This window comes from Carassius gibelio, chromosome A21 (assembly GCF_023724105.1).
Source record: "Carassius gibelio isolate Cgi1373 ecotype wild population from Czech Republic chromosome A21, carGib1.2-hapl.c, whole genome shotgun sequence".
Taxonomy (NCBI): Eukaryota; Metazoa; Chordata; class Actinopteri; order Cypriniformes; family Cyprinidae; genus Carassius; species Carassius gibelio.
The window spans coordinates 3,087,924-3,110,927 of NC_068391.1; the positions used below are offsets into that span (position 1 = coordinate 3,087,924).

Genomic DNA, 23,004 nt, shown 5'->3' on the forward strand with positions numbered 1-23,004 from the left:
CTCAAGGCTTTGAGCTCCAGCGGTGAATGATGTAATTGCAGCGCCACAAAATCACATAATTAGTGTTTCTCAGCTTATAAACACTTAAAACTTTTGTGTGAAATTCTGTCGACTCGGGATACTAACTAATGTGGCTCTCTCTCATTTACTTTTGGTCTATTTAATTATTTTATATGACAAGGAGAGGCGTCATTGTCGTTATATAAGTTTATAGTTGTTAGTTTTAATTGAGTTTGTAGCATTACATTGTTTAAAAACTGTTTTGACAGCTATATATCATTACAGGGAAAGTATTTAGCCAGGGCATACTTCACAGAATTAAAACATTTATTTTGAATAATATTGTAATTTCATCATTTAGCCACTGGATGGCAGCAGATCAACACACTTCAGATCCTTCAGGGAGTTTTTTTCTGATTACACTGGAAAGTGTCCTAAACTTAGTACTCTGTTATATTCTATGCATTTGAATGTCTTTGCAGAAATTAAATTTAATATAGTTATTTTTAAAATAATTTTAAATATAAAATATTGTGTTATTTGTGTTATATGAGGAAAGGGGAAAAACAAACCAGATAAAAAGTTGTTAAATAAAGTTGCATATCTTTATTAGTAGTTCTTAATCTAATTTTCTTTAATTAGATTAGCATATATCACGTATATATCAACAATTTTTGATCTTTCTAAATTTCTGCATCAGTCGACCAGGCAGTAACAATGGAAAATGTTAGAGAGACTACTGATTTACTTTCTATGACATAAAATTTAATTCCATTTTATTTTAAGGAATTCATATGTCAAAGGCGCTTGGAATATAGCGCTAGAGTCGTATTTTTATTCTAGCTTTTATTTGTCTTTTTCAGAGTTTTGATAGCTTTGGTTCGCGTCCATTTTCACTGCATGGAAAAGAGCAGCGTGAACATTCCGACAAACATCTCATTTTGTGTTCTACAGAAAAAAAGAAGCAAAAATCGCTTATGAAGGACACGAAAGAGAGTAAAAAAAAAGCCAGAATATATGTTTTGTCGGAAGTTTTCCCGGGTTCATCCCTGTAGCTCGTGATTCCAGTCAGAGAGCGGCGCTGTGATCGCATCCCAGTGGATCCTCGGGACGGGACTCGACACACAGACAAACACATCATCAACAGGAGCGTTCACTGTCTGTCTGTCTGTCGCCAGCGTGTGCATCTGAACGGATTCTTGCCCTTTTTACCGGGGATCCGCGGATATACGGAGTCAGTACGTCAAAATGTGTGGCTGAAGAACACAACTCGGGATTACTGTGGTCTAAATCCCATTTTCTGTCCTCCTGTGTCTGTCCAAACTGAGGATTTGCTCCGGCCAGCGCAGCGATCATGTCGGGGAAAATAGAAAGCAAGCACGGTAAGCGCGAACCGGCCCGTTGAGTCTGTAGGCCCGGTTCGATCGCACTTTAACAGCTCCTCGCTCTTTAACCGATGCATGTAATGCTATTTTTAAGTATGCACCGAAGGCATGGGTCTCTAATGTTTATTTCGACTTATAAATAGGGGGTGGAATAAATCAGTGTCCGTTAGCACGCGCTAGCGCCCGCTGGGGACCAAGAGCTCGCGCTGGCTCCCAGGACATTTAACCGAGATCACCCCGGTGCTTCTCAACCGAGAGAATCATGCAAATGAACAGAAACCGATCTGAACGCATGTCTTTACAATTACAGATGCATTTATTAATGCATGCTCACGTGCAAACAGTGGAGAGTCTCTCCAGCCTGCTGCTGGTGTCAGTCTCACGAGCTCAGACTGACTGATGTCACACAGGCATCAGTGAACTTGAGTTTAATGCAGTGTGTAATGCACAGGTTTATTTAATTTTCATGCATTTTATTTTTGTTTACTAGCTGATTAGATTGCACAAATGGTCTTAAAATCATTTAAAATGGTTCATATGTGCATTTTATATTTGTTGTATTCTTGCATTAAAGTTTTGTGAAATTATTCTTTAAAGAGCAGTTTACAAATAACGTGTTTGAATATTACTATATAAGTTCAAATTTACATGCACGTATTAATTATGTCTTTTTGGCTTTCTTTGGACAGAGTTGGATGCTGTCATGTTTCATGTTAAGTTTAGGTGTATGACAACAGAGACTGTGTGTGTGTGTGTGTGTGTCTAGTAACGGAAAGCAACAGGAGGTTTCTTTCGGTGGTGGGAAGGAAACTCAATCCCCTGATCACCTCACCCTAAACAGCTGTCCTGACTGCCCGGATCACATCGGGTCAGGGTTAGGGTGAGGCTGCAGGGGAAGATTGTTGTTGTTCAGTGGATCTTGCTGTAATAAAAAGCTAATTTTCCGATAATAACTGTTACTAAGTATAAACAGTGTATCAGTCACTATATCATTGAGCAATACAGTTATTTTAAATGATTGGTTACTGGTTGGGTTGACAATCAGATGGAAGCAGACGGTAGCATTTCACAATAATATTATTTAATTTAAATGCATTCATCTAATTGCACATTTTAACACTTTTAACACCGATTTTCTAGACTGTAAAATTATAGATTGAACACTTATAGATTCATATATAGATTAAAAACAAATTAAAATATTTTGCTTTTTACTCTGCAAAGTTCCTGGAGAAGCTACATTTAAAGAGGCGATATATAAATAAATTGTTATTTAGATTTATTATTATTATTACACAATGGTTAAACATTTTTGGAGTTAGTATATAATTTTTTATTACTTACCAAGCCTGCATTTATATACTTTAAGTTATTTTTTATAACTTAAAATAACTGTTTACTGTATATATTAAGATTAAAATTATTCCTGTGATGCACAGCTGTATTTTCAGCATCATTCCTGCAGTCTTCAGGGTCACATGATCTTCAGAAATCATTTTAATATGCTGATTTGCTGCTCAAGAAACATTTTTGGTTATTATCAGTGTTGAAAACAGTTTCGTATTTCTGTGGAAACTGTGATAACAATAATAAAAGTATTAACTATCGCTTTTGATCAATTCAAAGCCTTGCTGAAAAAAAAATATATATATATATTGAGGAGTAGATCAATCTTAACACTAAAAATGAACTTTAAAGTTTTGATATTGGTCCTTAACTATTAATTTCTATGGTTGAGCTGATTTCTTCGTGGAATGGAAGTGATCTCCTGGTGGGAAGTAAAGAATGTGTATCTCGAGGCGTTACGAACCTGAACATTCCTGTGTGGCGCACCCCAAAGGCACATTTTAGATTGTGTTTGAGCATTATGCATCATGTTATGACACCTCTTATTTGATAACGAACCTAATTTGAACAATAAACAGGCATCGTTTTTAATTTGCATTTCAGAGAGGTTTTGTGAAGCTGCATGTTTTGTTCAGGTCTGTGTTGTGTCCTGTCTTGGACAAGTCTATGGGTATGTGTGCGCTCACCCATGTGCTTGAATACACCCGCTTTGTTTGTTTTGGAGGTTTGTGTGTTTGGTTACCGGGTGGCCTGATTGTCTTCTGTGCGTTCTGTTGGTCAGGCGAATCGATGGACGGTTTCGGATGAATCTAAAGCCAGCTTGAATCAACAAGAGCAGAGTGTGCAGACTGACTCGGTGTGAGTGCACTGATGTAATTCTCCGTATCAACATGTTTCTTTGTCGCTGTGGATACGCTGACATGATGTCATAATGGCACTGTCATTCATGCCGAAATATTAAGCTGCTATGAGCTAGCCTCCCTCTGTCTCCCTCTTTTTTTTTTCCTTTGCGCTCAACAAAACCAGGAAGCTGTTTGACCTCCCTCAACTTCCTTACGACAGTGAGAAAATGAACTTTGGGAGGAAAATGAGCGTGTGAGAAATCTTGAGATCGTGCGCTCATGGGATGGAAAACTTAAAGGAAAAGTTCAGTGAAAATTAAAATGTTGATACAAACCTGTATGGCTTTCTCGGAAACCTGTTTCCAGCACTGAATGAATCATTAAAAAGGCAATTGAGATTAAATCGTACAATTCTCATTTTTGGTTTTCTCACCATTCTGACTTTTTTTCTCTGGATTGCGTGATTATAAACTAACGACTGTGTGTTGTAAAGTCAGAATTGTGTGATATAAAGTTGTAATTGCATGTTATGAAGTCAAAATTGCAAGGTTTACAGTAGTCATCAGCATTTGAAGTGGATCAAAACCTTTCATCAAAGTTGTCCTGAAACCAAAACAATAGCCTTTCTTGTTTCAGAACAACTTTGATGAACTTTTTTGATCCACTTCAAATGTTGACTACTGTATGTATACCTCAAAACACACTTAGACTTTTTCTTCAGACCATATTTTTTTTTTCAATAATTAAATAAGGTTTCAGTAGAAATGATGTAATTTCTTTAGCGTGCCTTTTTATATCTGAGCAGTTCTGAGGAATCGTCTGTGTGTGTTTCCATGTGGTTGAGAGATTATGACATTTGCTAAAATAAGAGTACTGTAACAAAGTGTCATGTATTCGGTGGGTGTTTTGGCTGTATTTATGATTTAGTTGCATTAAATCCCTGAAAACAAAATTCTTTATAAGTGCATCCAGATGTGTAATGCATTCAGTCGGGCGCGTGTGTGTTTAATTATGAATAGTTGCATTGCTATGTAAATCCCAGACAACAAAAGTGTGTGTGAATGCTTGCTCACATGTGCATGCTTGTGTCTTAAATGCAGTCTAGCAGTAAACTGAGAGATAACATAATACTGAAACATTCAGACACAACAGATCTGGGTAGGATCAGGAAATTGTGTGTATATATAAAAATATATATTCATGACCATTTCATGGGCAATATAAAAATAAGCTACATTTAGCAAAATAAAATTGTAAATTTATTTGCAAAGCGCTTTTCGCAATGCACGTTCATTTTCTTTTCTTTTTTTAAGTTTTTGAGTATAAATATATACATTTTGTTTATAAATGTATATATTTATGATGATTTTCTTGGCAATATAAAACGAATAGTATTTTATTGATCTTTGATTTATTTACACTTACCAATAAAACTGGTCAAGTTTTGACTTGGGTCTGAGTTGAGTTTTAATGGAGATGTTAATTTGGCGACATCACTTACAAATGCACTTTACAAGAACATTTAGCCACAGTACTGGTAAAATAAAGTGTTTTTTCTGATATCACATTCCCCTAAGACTTCATTCTAATAGGGCTTTGGATTAAAACATTTAAATTTAAATAAGATGAGTTTTAAATGAATCTAATAACTCGATCTGCTTTATTTGGCTGTCGTTTCGAATACCTGATGGGTTTTGCTTTCATCGATTTGGCCAGAATAAGTGCAGAATTATTTTAAGTCGTCTCTGGCCACTTGTTTTTCATCCCAAAACTGTAATTTGGGGTTTTAGAGAAATGAGTGCAGTAGATTACTAGAATGAAAAACATGCTCTTACTATCCTGAGCTTCAGTAATTAGATGGTGCTTGCGCTGTGTGTGTGTGTGTGTGTGTTTGAGAGACGCAGGCGTGTGTATGTGGACGTGCAGGGATTTGTGGGAATTAAGTATGGAACGGATAGACGCGGATTGAGAATTTCAAGCACTGCGCTCTGATTTCAGTTGTATTATCTGATGTCTGCAGTTTTTTTTCTCCTGTAATGCATGTATTGAGCGGTTTTCCATTGACTTTTTCCAGATCGGTGTAATTTTGTTTGCATGTGTGCTGTTTTCCATGCCGTAGGCTTTATCGATCGTTTCCTACATGTCAGGTGGTTTTTCATCTGTGGATCTAGACCATCATTGCTCCCTGGTTCCTTTTGGAATCGGGATGTTTTGGCGTTCCGAGATCACACATGGAAGTTCTCTGCAGTTCTGTTTGAGTTTATTTTTAGATTCCTCTCGGTTTGATGTCTGACTCAGGCTGGGTCATGGGATTCGACTGAGGGTGACTAACCGTGAACCCTGAGTGATGTCTCTGATCCCTGGTGCTTATTTCTGACCTGGATGTAGATGCACACCAAGCTCGTGTCTTTTGGTTTGAAGAAAATGCCCAATATCACCTCCAACGATCTCTGGTTGAGGTCAACGCGACTGGAAAAAGTCTAAACTTTTCTTAAGTTAATTAACCAGAACTTGTCCGGGTTCTACATGGGGAACAGCAGTCGGAGAACCCAACCTCTTCTAGGGGACTCCGACTATTTTTACTCCGGAGAAGCAGATACAGGTGAGAACGGATGTGCTGCAATTCCATACCGGAAATAGAATCCATCAAGGTCATTGTAGAGTTCCTGTGGAGGCATTCGGACTCTGTCTTCTGATGTAACTGGTGTAATATAATATTAAGGCAGGATCGGCTTTGTATTTGGTCGCTTGGTATTGTGAAGTGTAACATTGCTCTTTTGTTATTGCAGTTCACTAACTAGTTGTAGGTGTACTTCGGTTTTAATGACTCTTATTGTGAAGTTGGATTTTGGACTTTGGAGGATACAAATGTTGTCACATTTCTGGCCATTTACTATTGGTTTCGATTGAGCAGTTTGAGGTTAGACGTTTGTTAAAGATCTGGATTTGGATGTTTCTGCTTATTCCCTTGTGTATTTTATGGTATCAGACTGTAATAATATAGTATTTTGATATATTGAGGTACAGATGATTATTACATTTATACACCATCATTTTGTTACATTTATTGCCCTATTTAAAAAATACAAAGAGAGCATTTCTGGAAATACAGGAGCTCCTGATGTGAAATTCCAGGGACATTCCTTCCCGTTCCAGTTGTGTGGCTTTTGTCTAAGTGCTCATTTAATCCAGGCCTATTCTGGGTGGATTCAACCCAAAGATCTGCGTCCAGAAACAGCCGTGCAGAGAGAGTCGTTCAGGTTTATGCAGGAGATGATTGAATGAGACGCTCGCTCAGACGGATGTGTTTGGGTTATTTAGGATTCGGAGCATTTAGTGGATTTAGAGCGGAAAATGATGGTTTTGCAGACAAATAGTTCTGATACCTTTATCAGTAACATTGTATTTAACTTTCTACTTTATCATTGAAACATGCACTTGAATGTTTGGCCTTTGCTGTGCCAGCGTCTTTTCAAGGCCCTTAAGTCCAAAATAGGACATTAAGAAGTGCTGATGGCAGAACCTCAGATCATATTAAACCTTCTGCGATCGAGCTCTGTGTAACTCAAGCCAAACATCTGGGTTCATATTGTGCTTTCGAAGCATCCCGTCTGATTTAGAGGATAGAAGTGATCGTTTTAACCTATAGTTTCAGTGAGCTGGGTTCCAGAGCTCTCCACTACGAGCGAAAAATAAATATGAAATGTTTTCTTAAATATGGGAGTAGAACATTTGGTGAAAAAAAGAAATCTGACATTGACAGAATCGGTTATATTTAGTAGTTCATTCATTCACACACTAATAAAAGATGACTGAAAACTGTTTTACATCTGAAATATGGTGTTTATTCTAGGTTTAAAAAAAATGTAATAACTTCGTTTGATCCTTTGACTGGATTATGCAAAGTGAGCGTTGCATTGCAGAATTGAGTCAGGAGGGGGAGGGGTTAAAAAAGCTGGACTTGATAATGTCATCAGAAAAGGAAAGTTGTCTCCAAAGTTGTGCATTTTGATAATTTGTTTATTCGAAATAATGTTTGCTAATGAATTGTTCACAATAAGACCAGAAACTTCTCAGTTCTGATTTCATGTAACTTTTGAGTAAATAAATGGGTCAAAGATTACATTTTATGATTTTTTTTCCCGTATTAAGAATGTCCCATTTCATTTAATTTTTTCTGAGGAAACAATAAGGAGAAACATACATTTTACCATGATTTACAGTTGTTGTTTTTTTTATTGACAATAGTTTGTATACCAAAAAATCTTGTTAGTCATATTTAGAACAAGAATCTTTAAATGACATTAAAAGACTCATTTTAAATCGTTTTAAATATTTACACATCTTTGACACTATCCTTTAAAACACTAGGTTTTACCTATTGTTCAGCACATTTAAAATATTGAAAATGTAGAATGATCCCATATTTTATATATTTTAATAAGTACAGGTCAGAAAAAGTATATTGTTTTAATTTGAGTGACAATGGAATCCATATTTTCAAATTGTATTATCACAAAATTTATTTGAAGCTTTATAATAGACTTGACTTGCATTTAATATGTTTTTTATGTTTATAAAATCATCTTTGTAAATTTAATTTGATGTGGACACCCGACACCGGGACGTCTCGTCTTTGGCACAGCATTGTTTGGAATTCTAATGTTATTCATCTCTGAGCGGATTTTTTTCCGATGCTCTTGGAGAAGCTAAATGGGGAAAATACATCCGGAAATTCTATTAGATATCTTCCAAAGCCAGACAGCGAGAGTTTAGAGCCGGAACAGCGTTTGAGAACAGGATGAGGCTCTCTGGAGAAGTGTGTGTGTGTGTGTGTGTGTGTGTGAGAGAGAGAGAGAGAGAGAGAGAGCAAGTGACGGATAACGAGTGTTTTACATTCGGAAATGATAATCCTCATGCATTTCTCCCATTGCTGCGCTGTCATTGGCTCTCAGGCAGCGTAATGCTCTGTTTACCAAACACAAACTATTAAAACCCCATCAATCCTGACGTCCAGTCTGTCTGCTACCTGACACACTGACTACCTCGAAGTCACAAACGCTCTCAGACTGAAGTGGAGATTGTGAAAGCACATTTATTATTTTGTTCCCATCACGGTTTTATTTGACATTTCCAAAACATCACGACAACCTGAAAAGGCTCATAATGTATTGAAAAGTTGTATTGAAAGCTAGGCACAGTAGTGCAGTTGCATTGTGGGAAAAATATGACAGTCAGAGACACAGATGTTATTTGATGTTGTTGCACATTGTTTCATTGGAATTGTCTTAATATATAAAATTAAAATCTACAGTAGTTTCTTTTGTTAACATTAGTTTACATGAATGCGTTTAAACCATTTTAATAATTCTAAAGTGTTTATTAAGTTTATCTGAGTTACTTATGTTTTAAATTTAGTTATCTATATTTTTAAATCAGAAAATTAATAAATGTTGCATAAAATATTTAGCTCTTTGTTAATTTGTGTTAGCCAATGCATTATTTACATGTAACAAATTGTACTTTATTGTAAACCGTTATCAGACCGATGGTCATTTAACCAAATAATATTTAAAAGACCAAATCATGGAAAATTCTGGATTTTGAAATAAACCTTTTTTAGACATTTTCTGAAGAAACGTAAATAGTAAAAAAAAAAAAAAAGAAACTTAAAAGCTGTTTTCTTTTAGTGTCATTGAAATATGATTATAGTTTTTGTTGATATTTTGTTGAATTAGATTAAATTTTTTAATTTTTTGATTAATTTCAACTTTAAAGATTAAGCAGTTTTGTTTTAGTCATTTTTATTAGTTTATTTTTTTGTATTTAAATATGCCTATATAGTTTTTACACATTTTTTATTCTTTTAGTACATCAAGTTAAAATAATAGAAATGTTGCCTTGGAAATTAGCTGAAATAATATAAGTGTAATCTTTTTATATTTTATTTTCAGTTACTAATTTATTTCAAGTTAATGTATAATGTTTTTTGGTTTTAGTTTTAGTTTTAATAATATATAATTAAATATGTTAACATATCAGCCTACATTGACATAGCATGTATTCATTGTACAGCAGCTTTGAATTTAATTGTTTATATAAAACTACATTTTGACTAAGAAACGTGGCCCCTTTAAGAGTTTTTCTATTTGGTTTGTTAGTGACACTTGGTCCGTGAGGAGAAAGAAGCTCATTTCAGCGGATACACCTCAATCACATATGTCTCATTGCTTATATCACCATGGCAACAGTGTGTGTGTGTGTGTGTGTGTAATATTGCGTAAAGCAGAACAGCAGAAATAGATCAGGACCAGAGCTTTTTTTTGATGGAATGTGGAACTCTAGATCAGATGATGACGCTTGTGTGTTTAATCATGGCTGAGCCATATAAATAAACACAGATAAAAATAGATGAAAAAAAAACATATTTTCTGAATATTTAACATGTATATTAGGGCTGTCACTTTTGTGAAAAAAATCTGTTTCGATTTTTAAGACATCAGTGTTCATTGAATCGATTGTAAAATCGATTTTCCATGTCTAAAAAAAAGACGTTTCCTTTTTCAACATCAAATAACGGACGAACGTAAAGAGAGTGCTGGAAACGCACAAGTCAGCAATATTTCTTATTTATTGGCATGAAGTTTTAAGCAGAATAACAAACAGCAACAGGAGTGCAACATTCTCGAATATATATATATGCAGAGGGGACGGCTGCCATAACAAAAGAAAAACATCATTGCAGGCTTCAACCCGGCTGCATTTATGATTTAGGCAATTCAAAAATCTTCAAGATTATTTTAAATAATGATTCAATCTATTTCAAACAACTGTTCAAAAATGGACTTGAGAACAGGCCATGTGTGTTTTTTTTATTGAACGTAACCGACACTTAAGCTAGGCGGCACTTGGCGAGCATGATGAATTCATTGGACAGGAAAACAAGTCGATCAACATTTTCGGGGTCCAGAGCAGAGCGTTTTTTATTCACTATATGTCCAGCTGTTGAGAAGACGCACTCCGACCGCGCTGATGTCCCAGGGACCCTCAGGTACAGCTGCGCAAGGTGGGGGTATTACTGCCAATTTTCCACCACAAAAGCCGGTCTCTGTTAGCTTGCAATGGTCCTTTTCATAACTCAGAATCTCCTGTAACTAGATGCGCAAATGAGGCGAATTCGCGTCTACCGCGCTGTGAGACTTCCAGATGCTCGTAAACGCATTGACTTAACATTGAAATCATTCGCACCAGAATTCTATTCGCATTTGGTGTGAACGCAGAGAGGTCGCTTTCGACGTCACTGGGTCTTATAGGCGCATAAGATTGCCGGTATTTTCTGTCTAGCTTTCGCAAGGCATACTGCACTTTCAGAATTCTTTATTTTCTTTTTCTGCTTGTTTGTGAATTTTGTTACATGAATATTTTTTAATTGTTTAATTATTTTAAAACTAAATCGATTCCCTATTTTCATTTTCAAAACTTTTTTTGGTTGGTCCGATCGATTGTGCAATCGATTTTCGATTTTCAGCCCTAATGTATATTGATATCGATATTGATATTTTCATTTTTGTTTTTATATATTGCAGCGTACATGCATAGTAAAATTTTCATGTTTTTGAAAGAAATATATTCGGCTCACCAAGGCTGCATTTATTTGATAAAAAATACAGTACCACACTGTAAAAATTTTAAATATTATTTTAGTTTAATATGTGAATATTCTATGTGTATATATTGTAAAATGTAATTTATTCCTGTGATCAAAACTGAATTTTCAGCATCATTCCTACAGTCTTCAGTGTCACATGATCTTGAGAAATCATTCTAATATGATGATTTGCTGCTCAAGAAACATTTCTGATTATCATCAATGTTGAAAACAGTTGTGATGCTTAATATTTTGTACATACCATGATTTATACATTACCATTCAGAAGTCAGATAAGATTTAAAAAAAAAAAACTTTTATAAAAAAAAAAAGGTATGTTAAATTGATCAAAAATCTTTTTTTTAAATATTACAAAAGGATTTCTTTCGAATAAATGCCGTTGTTTTGAAATCGAATAATAAATAAAATGTATCCTTGATTCCACTCAATTGTTCCAAACATACATTGATATCAAGTACTCACAATGTTGAAAGAAAAATAAAATTAGAGATAATGCAAGCAAGTTTTGCACACTGTTTTTGCACTATAATAAATGTAAAATTTATGTTAAATCTTTATTTTACGCACAGCAATAACAATTTTAAATGTCTTGTGCAACATTTTTTTACGTTTTTGAGTGATGCCATCAAATAATCACTTTGATCTGTCAATCAATTTGTGGACTTGAATTGAATTTCATCAGCATGTTTGCTACATAACAGCCTCGTGACTTGGAAATGAAAGTTTTGTGTCTTCGTTCATGTGTGTTCAGTTTGAAGCCCTGCTGTTTGTCTGACTGTGTATGAAGGGTGATGCTTTACTTAGGGAATGTGTTTGCATTTGTCATGTGAAAACAGAGACTGTCTTTCCAGAATCTAACACACACACACACACACACACACACATGTCTGAATGGGGTTAGTAAGTGTTTTCAGATAAGACATCTCTGCACTGTCTGGCGGCTCACTCGTGTTTTTTCACTTGAGTAAATCTCTGCACGTCACGTCTGCTCCAGTAACCCACTTCTCCTCCTCCTCTCGTCTTCACAGCTCGTCTAGGACTCTGCGTTTCCCAGCGTATTGTGAGGGTAGATTCATGCCTGCATCTGAAATGCTCATCATATTGCAAGTTTACATTCATGTGCAGGTGATTCTGAATCTAACCTGTCAGTATCTGTATCCCTTTTAAACTAATCATACTCACTGGTCCTGAAACTTGAGAAAGTCATCATTTCATGATTTAATTACAAATGTGTATATTTTCTGAATATCTTTAATTATATATATATCCCATATTAGTCCCCATATTGATGCATTATTTAAATTAGTTTATTATTATTAGTAGTAGTAGTTATCCTGTAGGACTTGTTTTGTAAGATGGACCCAGAAAAAAACTTTTTTGAATTAACTAATATAGATTAATAAATGCCGCAAAACAATTGTTCGCGCATTGTTGGTTAGTTAGTTTTTGTATTTTATTGTATTTGCATTATACTTTAAGAGAAAATTATATTTATCTTTGCAGACTTTGAAAGACTTGTTTTGTAAAATGTTAAGAGAAAAACGTATTCGTTTTTTTATTGTTGACTAAAACAAATAAAGGTTAATGCATTAAGTAGTACTAGTATTTAAAAAAAATATAATTATATTTGTATTATACTAATAGATGATGACCTTTGAGGAACGGATTTTGTTTTTAGTTTCTATTTAGTTTGTTTTCTTCTCTGTTGAATTTTATTAAATGTTTGTATTTATTACGTGTTGAATCTTTATCTATCTACCATTGAATCGCTTGTGAAGCTTTGAAGGCAACAAACTTAAGTACTACTACTAATATTAAAGACTTATATTTAGGCTTTTAATGAAATTACTAGCTCTAAATATGTTTACTAGGAACGTTTTTCCTTAGAACTGTTTAAAAAAAAAATTATTATATTATAATTTTGACTGTAATATGTGAAAAATCTATTTTATATTTACAACTGAAATTTGAAAAATTGGGAACAATTTGCACTTACCAAATTCATAATGTATAATGTGAGAGTGTGTGTGTGTATGTGTGTGTGTTTCATCCATGACTCACTAGAGTCTTCCAAAGGTCAGCAATCTTTGTTGTAAAGAGGATGGCCACCACAGGAAGTGCCCCTGTTCACTGGAGCGAGACAGGAAGTTGACGGGTTGGTCTGAGGCTAAAGCAGGAAGTGGTGGCTGTGACCTACAGATGACAGGAGTTAGGAGTTAGTACTTTCTTGTATACATACATTGTATACAGTCTGCTGCCATGGGCTCGCTGGACAGGAAGTGATGCAGTATTTGGGCATGGCTTCGTATTCCTGAATTTATTTTTCTAGTGCCTGCCCGTGTGTTTAGACTACGGTGTTCATTAGTCTGTAATGGACATGGTTTGAAGGACGTAGCTAATATCTGATGCCTCCCTATCTGTTTTTCCCTCAATCTATATTATCAGCATTCCATTAAAGAGTGAAAACACTCCCTCGGGCGGAATGAGGGAGGAAAGTGTGCTGAAGTTCAGAGCAATACATTAGCCTGTCTGTGGAAGTGTTCTGTCATTTACTCAGACTTAAGGCACAGCTTCAGGGTTACCCATAATGCATCTCAGGTAGGCCTGTCACCATTGTTGCATCTTTCCAAATCTAATCACAGGTATTTGTAATAACTTGTAGAAACTTGGGAGTTTTTCATATGTAAAATATTATTATTCGTGTCATTTTATTCCTATCAATATTTGCCTTGAAGAAACATGGGATAGAATTTCAGTGTTTTAGATGCATGTGTATTAAGCTTATGCTTTGAGTTATTTGTCAGCGAAAACACAACCGTTCTAGCTATAATAATGAATTAACAAATTGCAACAATAATAGCTGTTGAAGATTAATATGTGCACTAAACTAAAAAAAATTGTGCTTTTAATTTAATGCTCAGTAATTTGTTGTCTTGTTAATGAGAGATTTGTTTTGTAAATCCAGTGCTTTGATGTTTTACACTAATTAACAAAACCATTGAGTTTAATAACTGGTTTGAGATTTTGTTTGCAGTGTTCATCGATTTGGATAAAAGTGTTTGCCAAAATCAAAAATGTAAATGTATTGTTGGCTTCCAATAGTACATTTACATATAATAATGCATGAAAAATGCATGCAATTTTTTTTTTGTGATTGTTTTTTTTAATGTTTTTTTTGTGCTTATTTTTAATGCCATTGTTTAATCGCATCTGTTTTTTTATAATATGTGAAACACTATGTATTATACAACAAGCATTTCTGTTGTTGCATGACATTAATTCAGTGGAGCATCCGTCTTGTCTGATATTATATTTAATACAGTTTTGGCAATTCACAATTTATAAGGTTTGCATGTAAAGTCATATCAAATGATGAATCAGATTGAAGGCACTTCTGGTTCATCTATCACACTGGACATGGAAGGTCAAGTGCAGCATTTTGCATTGTGGGATAGAGTATTCCTGCTCTGATTGCATGCTGCACATTTTCTCAAATGTAGTAGGTCGTATAGGCATTTTATGCATGCCACATAATGCTTTTACAAATTATTAAGTAGTGCTTTATGTGCATCTGTCGATTCTGGTTGTTGTTAATAGGGTTATTCTAGTTAACTAAAACCATAAAAACATTACTTTTTAAAATAACATAAACATCATCTGAAAAAAATAGAAAAAAAATCTACACAAATCTTTTTTCAGCTACTTACCAAGAAAGTATTTCTTATTTTTATTTTGTTTAAGTTGAGGTATGAAACTCAGTTAACTAAATCTGGTAAATAAATTGAATTACATTTCTTTAAGTAAATAAATAAAACAGTGACTGAAACTTTACATACTACATTTTTTTCCCCAGTTTTTATTTAATATGTTAATGATGCTCAAATAATGCTGGCTGTTATTCATCACTGCATGTAAAATCATCCTTTAAATGACACATAATAGAGTCATAACTGCATTAACTTTGTGTGACACCCACTTACACACTCATAACTGTAGAGGTTGAGTGCTGGTGTGTAATATGGATCTGTAGTATGTGTTTTAGTGGTGGTTACAGTTCTAATACTATATTACCCACGCTCCACTGCTTTTCCTTTCAGCCTACAGGCCTTAATATGCCCACCATGCATGCTTGTGAGCGAGGGTAATTAAGAGTTGTATGTGTGTGTATTAGAGCATAATGGCTCCACCCATGTTAGTTACAACACAACTTTTCCTTTTTACCCAGAAGGCATTGTTCTGAGCACACTCTGAACGGAAAGCCAAAGCCCTTTTCTGCAACAATGGCTGTCAATAAACACACCAAAACACACATGACATGTAATTTCCTGCATTTTTGTCCCCCCAAATCACACGCACTGCTGTGTCTAGTGTTTTTTTTCTCACAAGGGGTCAGGGGTCAGAGATGTTTTGAGATTGTGTGTATGTACTTAGGCTCTCTAGACAAAGTACACAATTCTTCCATGACCATATTCCACCTTCTCTGACTATTTTGTCATGCCGAAATAACACACTTTTATCTTTAAACAATTTTGCTTCTGTACCTTTAAGAATTCAACCTCTATTATGATTGGATAAACACTCCAAAGTGCCACACATCACACTGTTGTTTATCACAATGATAATTGTTGTGTAAATGTGGGCAGTCTTGTGTTAAAGATCTCAATGTTGTGATGTCATAATCATAACGATTTCTAAATGAGCTGTACAGTTTAGTTTGTGTTAATGTGAATGGGAATTGAGCATGTGAGAGTATTTTTTTAACAGTAGATCTTTCTTTGAACATGGAAATAAATTAAGAAATGCACCAGCTGCTTGTACGTGCAGTGTCTCTCTCTTTCTCTCTATAATTATGGCCTATAAAATTCCAATAATGCTAAAATCCCACAGACAGGGATTCTAGATTATGTTATTTGCCAGTGGGAGCACGTTTGTTTGGTGATGTTTATCGCCAGCGAAGCTTCTGTGTGTTTGTTTAGTTTAATTGTGTTGAATCTTGCAATGATTACAGGTTGTAAATAGTGATCGACCGATATTGATTTTTTATAACCGATACCGATACCGATTATTTGTATGTTTATGTACCCGATAACCGATATGCAGAACCGATATTTATTTACTGTTATACTTCTGTTTCTGACAATTATTACAACACAAATGAGCTGAAAAAACATTTTATTTATAACAATCAATCCCTCCTTGCATACAAAAAAAAAAACATTATATTTATACACAAATAAATAGAGGGGTCTGAGTCCAAAAAATTTAAGCGCACTGTTACTAAGTGTCTTTGTTTTTAAATAAAAGCTTTGATGAGGTAAAAAAATAAAAACAGGTAAAAAAATAAAGCATAAAAATGATTCTAACATATTGGTGGGGGCGGGAGGGCTATTTAGGAGTGCATAGCTATATAGTAGTGTAACTTAATACTCCCAGTTAAGCAGAACTAGGTTTTAGTGTAGAAAACAGAGTCTTTCAGCATTCTGCCCTGTAAGCCTGCTTCCTTCAAAAATGTCATGCAGTGGCCGTGCTTGAGGCTTCCTGATCATCAACCCAGTCAGGTGCTGAGCAATATGAACGAACTTTTTTTCCCGAGACTATATAAAGTTAAACAGCACTTGTCAGTTGGCATTTTATGATCTAGATTCAATCTAAGGTTAAATCATGAAATGCCAACTGACAAAGTGCTGTTTGACTATAATTTAATCAACCGCGATCGCGCATGGAGATAATAAATAATTAATTTCCACAAAGCGGTATATGTAGCCTATATGTGTATTAGCGAAATAATTGTTATGTAGTAAATGATAATATAATCTAGGGTGTTTAAACAAGATAATCTTGTCAAAAGTTTCATTCAGCGGCATTGCTTGAGGCTTCCTGATCATCAACCCAGTCAGGTGCTGAGCAATATGAACGAACTTTTTTTCCCGAAACTATATAAAGTTAAACAGCACTTGTCAGTTGGCATTTTATGATCTAGATTCAATCTAAGGTTAAATCATGAAATGCCAACTGACAAAGTGCTGTTTGACTATAACTTAATCAACCGCGATCGCGCATGGAGATAATAAATAATTAATTTCCACAAAGCGGTAGGCTATATTTATGTGTATTAGCGAAATAATTCTTATGTAGTAAATGATAATATAATCTAGGGTGTTTAAACAAGATAATCTTGTCAAAAGATTCATTCAGTCGCCGTGCTTAAGGCTCCAGATCATCCGTCAGTTGCTAAGCAATATGAACAAACTTTCTCTTCTAGACTAATGGTGAGCAAATACAACAGATAAGAGAATTAAATTCAACGATTTTATTTTCAACATGCACTCATTCATGTCTGTTTTATTTAATTCATGTAAAGATACGTCTTTATTGGGGCAGGACATGATGAATTACACTACGTGACTCAATGAGTTCGTCTCAATTGTTTAGAAACAAGCTGCATTAACTATATCAGGAATTTATGTCTCAGATCTCATTTGTGCATGTCTGTTATGTTAAATAAAGTTGATTAATTAAAGCAAACCAAGTAGAACATATATTTACCTGTGCACCGAGTTGTTGTTGACTGATCTCCTCAGACGCCCGGGCTGCAATGGCGGAAATCTCAAAACGGCCACAAGATGGCGCCGTAAATCGGCGAATCCGATATTACAAAACCGATACCCGATTATGGAAAAATGCTTAAATATCGGGAAAAATATCGGTAAACAGATACATCGGTCGATCACTAGTTGTAAATATCCCACCCTCCTATTTCAGTGATAGATCATCCCTCTTAATGTATCTGTCAGCTCTCTGATAAATAAAGCGCCTCTGTGAATTAGACATAGATGAAGCCAGAATTAATTTACTGTATTATGTAGAGTTTTATTGGTCTGTGACTGACAAAGTTTTTTTTTTTATGCAAACGCTTCTCTTTTTCATTCCTTTTTGTTTGCTTATTTTTCTGAATATATCCTTGTTTTGTCTGTTTTTTTCCAGAATCCCAGAAGTCTCACCTCTCCTCTTTCACGATGAAATTGATGAAATTTCATTCCCCGAAGATTAAACGAACTCCATCTAAGAAAAGCAAACAGCTCCAGCCAGAGCCTACGGTGACTACTCCAGAGAAACCTGTCAACAAGGTAGACCAACTCTATCCACTCCCTATGAGTTCTACAGTTACTCTATTGTAACTCTACATTAATAAACATTAATTTTCCACCGTGTAAACTCTATAGTAACTCTACTACTGCTCAACCACAGTAAACATGAACTTTCCACCATTCTAACTAAATACAACCCTCTCAATTTTACAGTAACTCTACAGTCGCTCTATATCAATGATTCTCTTTACTCTCAAATCTACAGTAAACCTACTGCTGCTCTACCACAGTGAACATTAACTTTCCACCCCCAGAACTTTACCATAACTCTAAACTCAATACTGTCAACTGCACAGTAACTCTAGAGTCGCTCTATATCAATGAATATAAAGTAACACTCTACTCAGATTTCTGGAGTAAATTTATTGCTGCTCTACCACAGTAAATATGAACTTTCCTTCCTCCAACTTCTACAGTAACTGTAAATACAACCCTCTCAACTGTACAGCAACTCTACATTCGCTCTCTATCAATGAAAATTTATTGTTTACTCTTAATTCTGCATTACATCTATTGCTGCTCTACCTCAACTCTATAGTAACTCTGTAGCCACTTAATCACTGCAAACATCAACTTTCCATTTATAGGAAATCTGCTTACGCTCTACCACAGTAAACATTAAAGTTATACCCTCAGAACTCTACAATAACCCTATTTCCCTCTTAACTCTACAGCAACCCTAGTGCCGCTCTGTCTGTAAACATTAACTAAAATCTTTACGTTTTACAGTATCTTTACTGCAGCTCTTTTTCTGTAAAGATTATCTCCACACCTTCTTCTCAGTAAAATAACTCCACTGCTGCTCGATCTCAACTCTACAGTAGCTCTATTGCTACTTTAGCAATAAAAATATAAACTTGAACCTCTGTCTCTGTAAAGATTATTTCCACACCTTTTTAGCTGTAGAATAACCTTACTGCCCCACTCAGTTCTACGGTACAGTAAATCTATTGCCACTTTATCACTGCAAACATCAACTTTACAGCCTTAGAGCTCTACAGTAATCTTACTACCCCATACATCAGCTCAAATTAACTATATAACCACTTAACTCTACAGCAACTCTAGTGTCGCTCTATCAGCAAACATTAACTGTATGTTTTAAGTTGTAAAGTAGCTCTACTGAAGCTATATGCCTGTAAAGTTTAAATCACCGCTTCTTATCTGTAGAACAACATTACTAATGCTCTGTTTCAACTAGATACAGTAAGTCTATTGTTGCTCTATCACCGAAAAAATCAACTTTCCTTCCTGTCTTCTAATAGAAAGTGAGTCGATTGGAGGAACAGGAGAAGGAGGTGGTGAGTGCTCTACGTTACTTTAAGACGATTGTGGACAAGATGAGCGTCGATACGAAAGTTTTGCAGATGCTTCCTGGTTCGGCTAGTAAAGTATTGGAGGCCATATTGCCTCTGATGCAAGTAGAGGCTCGGATACAGCACAGGTGTGTGTACCAACACTAACAAAACTATTTAACATGGTATTTCGACGTGCACCATGGTTTTAAAATTTTTAAAATTTTTCTTGTGCTGAAATCCCTCTCTGTAACCGCAGCTCGGCAGTGTCCTCCTGTCATAACTGCGTCTATCAGAGTTTGGCAAATCTCATTCGCTGGTCTGACCAGGTGATGCTGGAGGGCATCGACCTCGACGACAAGGACACTGTAACAACCGTCACCACGGTGATCAAAGCTGTGCTGGATGGTGTGAAGGTGAGGGGATGAAAAGTGCATTTGTGACAAGGTTAAATCAACACAGGCATATTTATAACCCCAGTGTGTGTGTGTGTGTGTGTTTGTAACAGGAGCTGGTGAAACTCACTATAGAGAAACAGGAGCAGCCGTCCCCGACGTCCCCCAATAAACCAGTGCCTCCTGTGGTCAATACTGAGAGGTACAGTCATAAAGGCCAAAATCAATTTACCCATTTTGTACAGTGACAGTTAATAATATTTGTCTCTCTATCTCAGTGTGTGTGAAAATCCTCTAACTGAACGAGAGAAGGCGATCCTGAGTAAGACCACGCCCATTGTCACGCCCACTGACAGTTTGACTGACATGTCAGAGGAAGAGGTTGCTCCGCCCAAACCTCCTCTGCCAGGAGTTAAACTGGCAGAGCACAGGTGAGGGGGCGTGGCTTTGGAAATCATTGTTGTTTATGGGTTCAGAAAACTCAAAAAGAAACTTTGTCTTAAAAGAAATGTTTCCCAAAAAAAGTAGATTTAACTTTTGAGTTCTTTTTTCGCACTTGAAATCAATAGTTTGAGCTTGTTGCATTGTGGGATTGCTTTCTCATTAAATGTAGTAGCTCATTGGAGAATTTCATGCATACAGAAGGTTGCTCGGAATACATATTGAATAAGATGCCATTCCAAACAGGCCTTCATATTGGTTGTGTCCCAAATCATTTGATACCTCACTGTTTCCTTTACAGCTGACAGATTAAGGTAAATATGCTTGTGTACTGCGTAGGATGCATTGTTGAGATGAACATCAAGTATACTTTAGTGTGCAGTAGTAAGTGTGTGCTGTAGTGTATATTCAGGAAGTATATCAGCATGTACTAAGCAGTTGCAGTATTTAGTATCTTTAGTGATGATGGTAATTTCCCACAGATGAGTCATACTTAAATCTGCTTTTTTCCACTAGCTTGTATCTAAATATATTCAAATGAGAATACATTCGATATACACACACACACACACACACACACACACACATATATTCAACAGCATCCTCTCTTGGTGGCGCTTGGCTTCTGAAGCAGAGGTTTGTTTTTCCGTTTACTTTTGTCTGTGATAAGAGACTGAACTATATAAGAGACATGGAGGAGTGAAATAAGCATCATACACACTTTCTTCAAAGGGGAAATATGGATGGTTGTGAGTTATCTGATGAGAAGAGGTGTGTGTGTGTTTGTGGATGGTGCATGAGATCACGTTTAGCTATTTACTTAAGTCAGAGTACACGACATATCTAGTTCGACATCAGTGACAACAAAGCTATAGTTCAGAGCTGTATTTTGTACAAAATATCACACTTCTGCAGGTCACATTTAGTTCTCAGGTGTTTTTTTTTTTTGCAATGGAATTTTTTTTTTTTTTTTGCAATGGAAATATGTGCAAACACAATTTCAGTTAATAATGCACCAACGAATTGGCAACTATTTAGGATTTTTTTTATATTATGATTTTTATATTATATTATGATTATGATTATGAAAACTTACAATTTTCAATGTCAAGTTCAACTATGTTAATACTATGCAAAATAAATATAGTGATTTAATTTTATGTTGATATTTAATACACATCTCATTAATATTGTATATAATACTTTTTTTATATTTTAATAATTTATATTGTAGCCATCTTTAAGTTATTTTTTTAAATGTCTACTTAACTGTTTCAGATATTTCTGCTTTTAGAAACAACTAAATCATTCATTACTAACCTCTGAATAATAATAATATTTTGCATACTAGTCAAAAAAATAAATATCACCCCATTAGCAGACACATTCTAATATTTTAATATGTAATGGCGTTTTATCGGCTATCAGCCACCTGCACTTAATTTTGCATGATTTTGCAGCTGTATCAGTCAATGTTCCAGTGCTTTCAGTGCGAGATATTGAACAAACTGTACTTCCATCCCTCACAGCCTCGTTTTCGTTTGTGCAAAATTCAACATATCATCTGCTGTAATTAACGTCTGTGTGTCTGTTGAGCTTGTTATATACTGTGTGATTCTTTCAGCAACTGTTTCTGTTTTTCTATCAATCTTTGTGTCGTTCAATCATTTTTGCATTTTCATTCAATTTTGTGTGTTATTTCTCTGGAATCGTTTGCTCATCCTCTGTCCTCTGTACTCTGTGATTGTTTGGTTGTCCTGGGACAGGAACAGGATGCAGTTGTGCTCCGATCCTGTTGCCGGGCCGCGGAGGGCCACTGCGATGGAAATGTATGTTAGCTAGTGGTGGCACCCCTCGGCCTCCCTGATTGGACGTGGCACTTTACCTGCATGTGGTTGTGTGGCACTATGTGTCCACTTGGATTGCACGTTGCAGAGTGAGCCAATCAGAGGAAGGCCTGACTGCAGTGAATGTGCATGGCTGACCAAGACTTGTCTGTAAATCCTTAAAGAATGTGAATGGAATTTCTGTTGGAATCTCAATTATAATTTGCAATATCATAATGGGAATACTTTAAAATGCATACACTGTAAAGTGTTTTTATGTTTGTTTTTTTGAAGCCTGAAAAAAAAAATATTTGAGTATGTTTTTACAAGAAAAAACTTTTACTCTCTACTATAACTTGTTACTCACATTTGTTAATTCTAGCAATTTCTGAGTGAATTGTTTTTAGACCAAATGTTTTTTAGTATCATCAATGTTACTATAGATTTAAAATTTTAATCGTTTTATTCAGTTTTTTATTTTTCAGATTTTCATTTTTCTTAAGATTTTTGTAATTTTGTCTTTTTTTTGTTGTCATTTTAGTAGTTTTTTTTATATTTATGTAGTTTTTATTAATTTATTTAATTTTTAGTTTGTTATCTTAATACATCAAGTTAAACTAAATGAAGATGAGAAATGTTACCTTGGCAACTGGCTG

The 23,004-nt window shown here is 35.3% G+C and overlaps 1 protein-coding gene across 6 annotated transcripts in view; it reads left to right on the forward strand.

The window, feature by feature from the left end:
- Window positions 1-1,088: 1,088 nt before the first annotated feature.
- Window positions 1,089-23,004, forward strand: part of rapgef1b (Rap guanine nucleotide exchange factor (GEF) 1b) — a 39,316-nt gene continuing 17,400 nt past the window's right edge. For 2 of the 6 annotated variants that reach the window (XM_052537221.1, XM_052537222.1), the window contains exons 1-6: window positions 1,090-1,382; window positions 18,228-18,370; window positions 19,657-19,835; window positions 19,946-20,102; window positions 20,195-20,283; window positions 20,360-20,512. In XM_052537221.1, the coding sequence (XP_052393181.1) occupies window positions 1,355-1,382; window positions 18,228-18,370; window positions 19,657-19,835; window positions 19,946-20,102; window positions 20,195-20,283; window positions 20,360-20,512 (749 nt within the window). In that variant the 5' untranslated portion in view covers window positions 1,090-1,354. Of the gene's footprint in view, window positions 1,383-18,227; window positions 18,371-19,656; window positions 19,836-19,945; window positions 20,103-20,194; window positions 20,284-20,359; window positions 20,513-22,288; window positions 22,352-23,004 lie in introns of all 6 variants that reach the window. The other 4 variants (XM_052537220.1, XM_052537219.1, XM_052537223.1 and 1 more) reach the window with 4 other exon arrangements.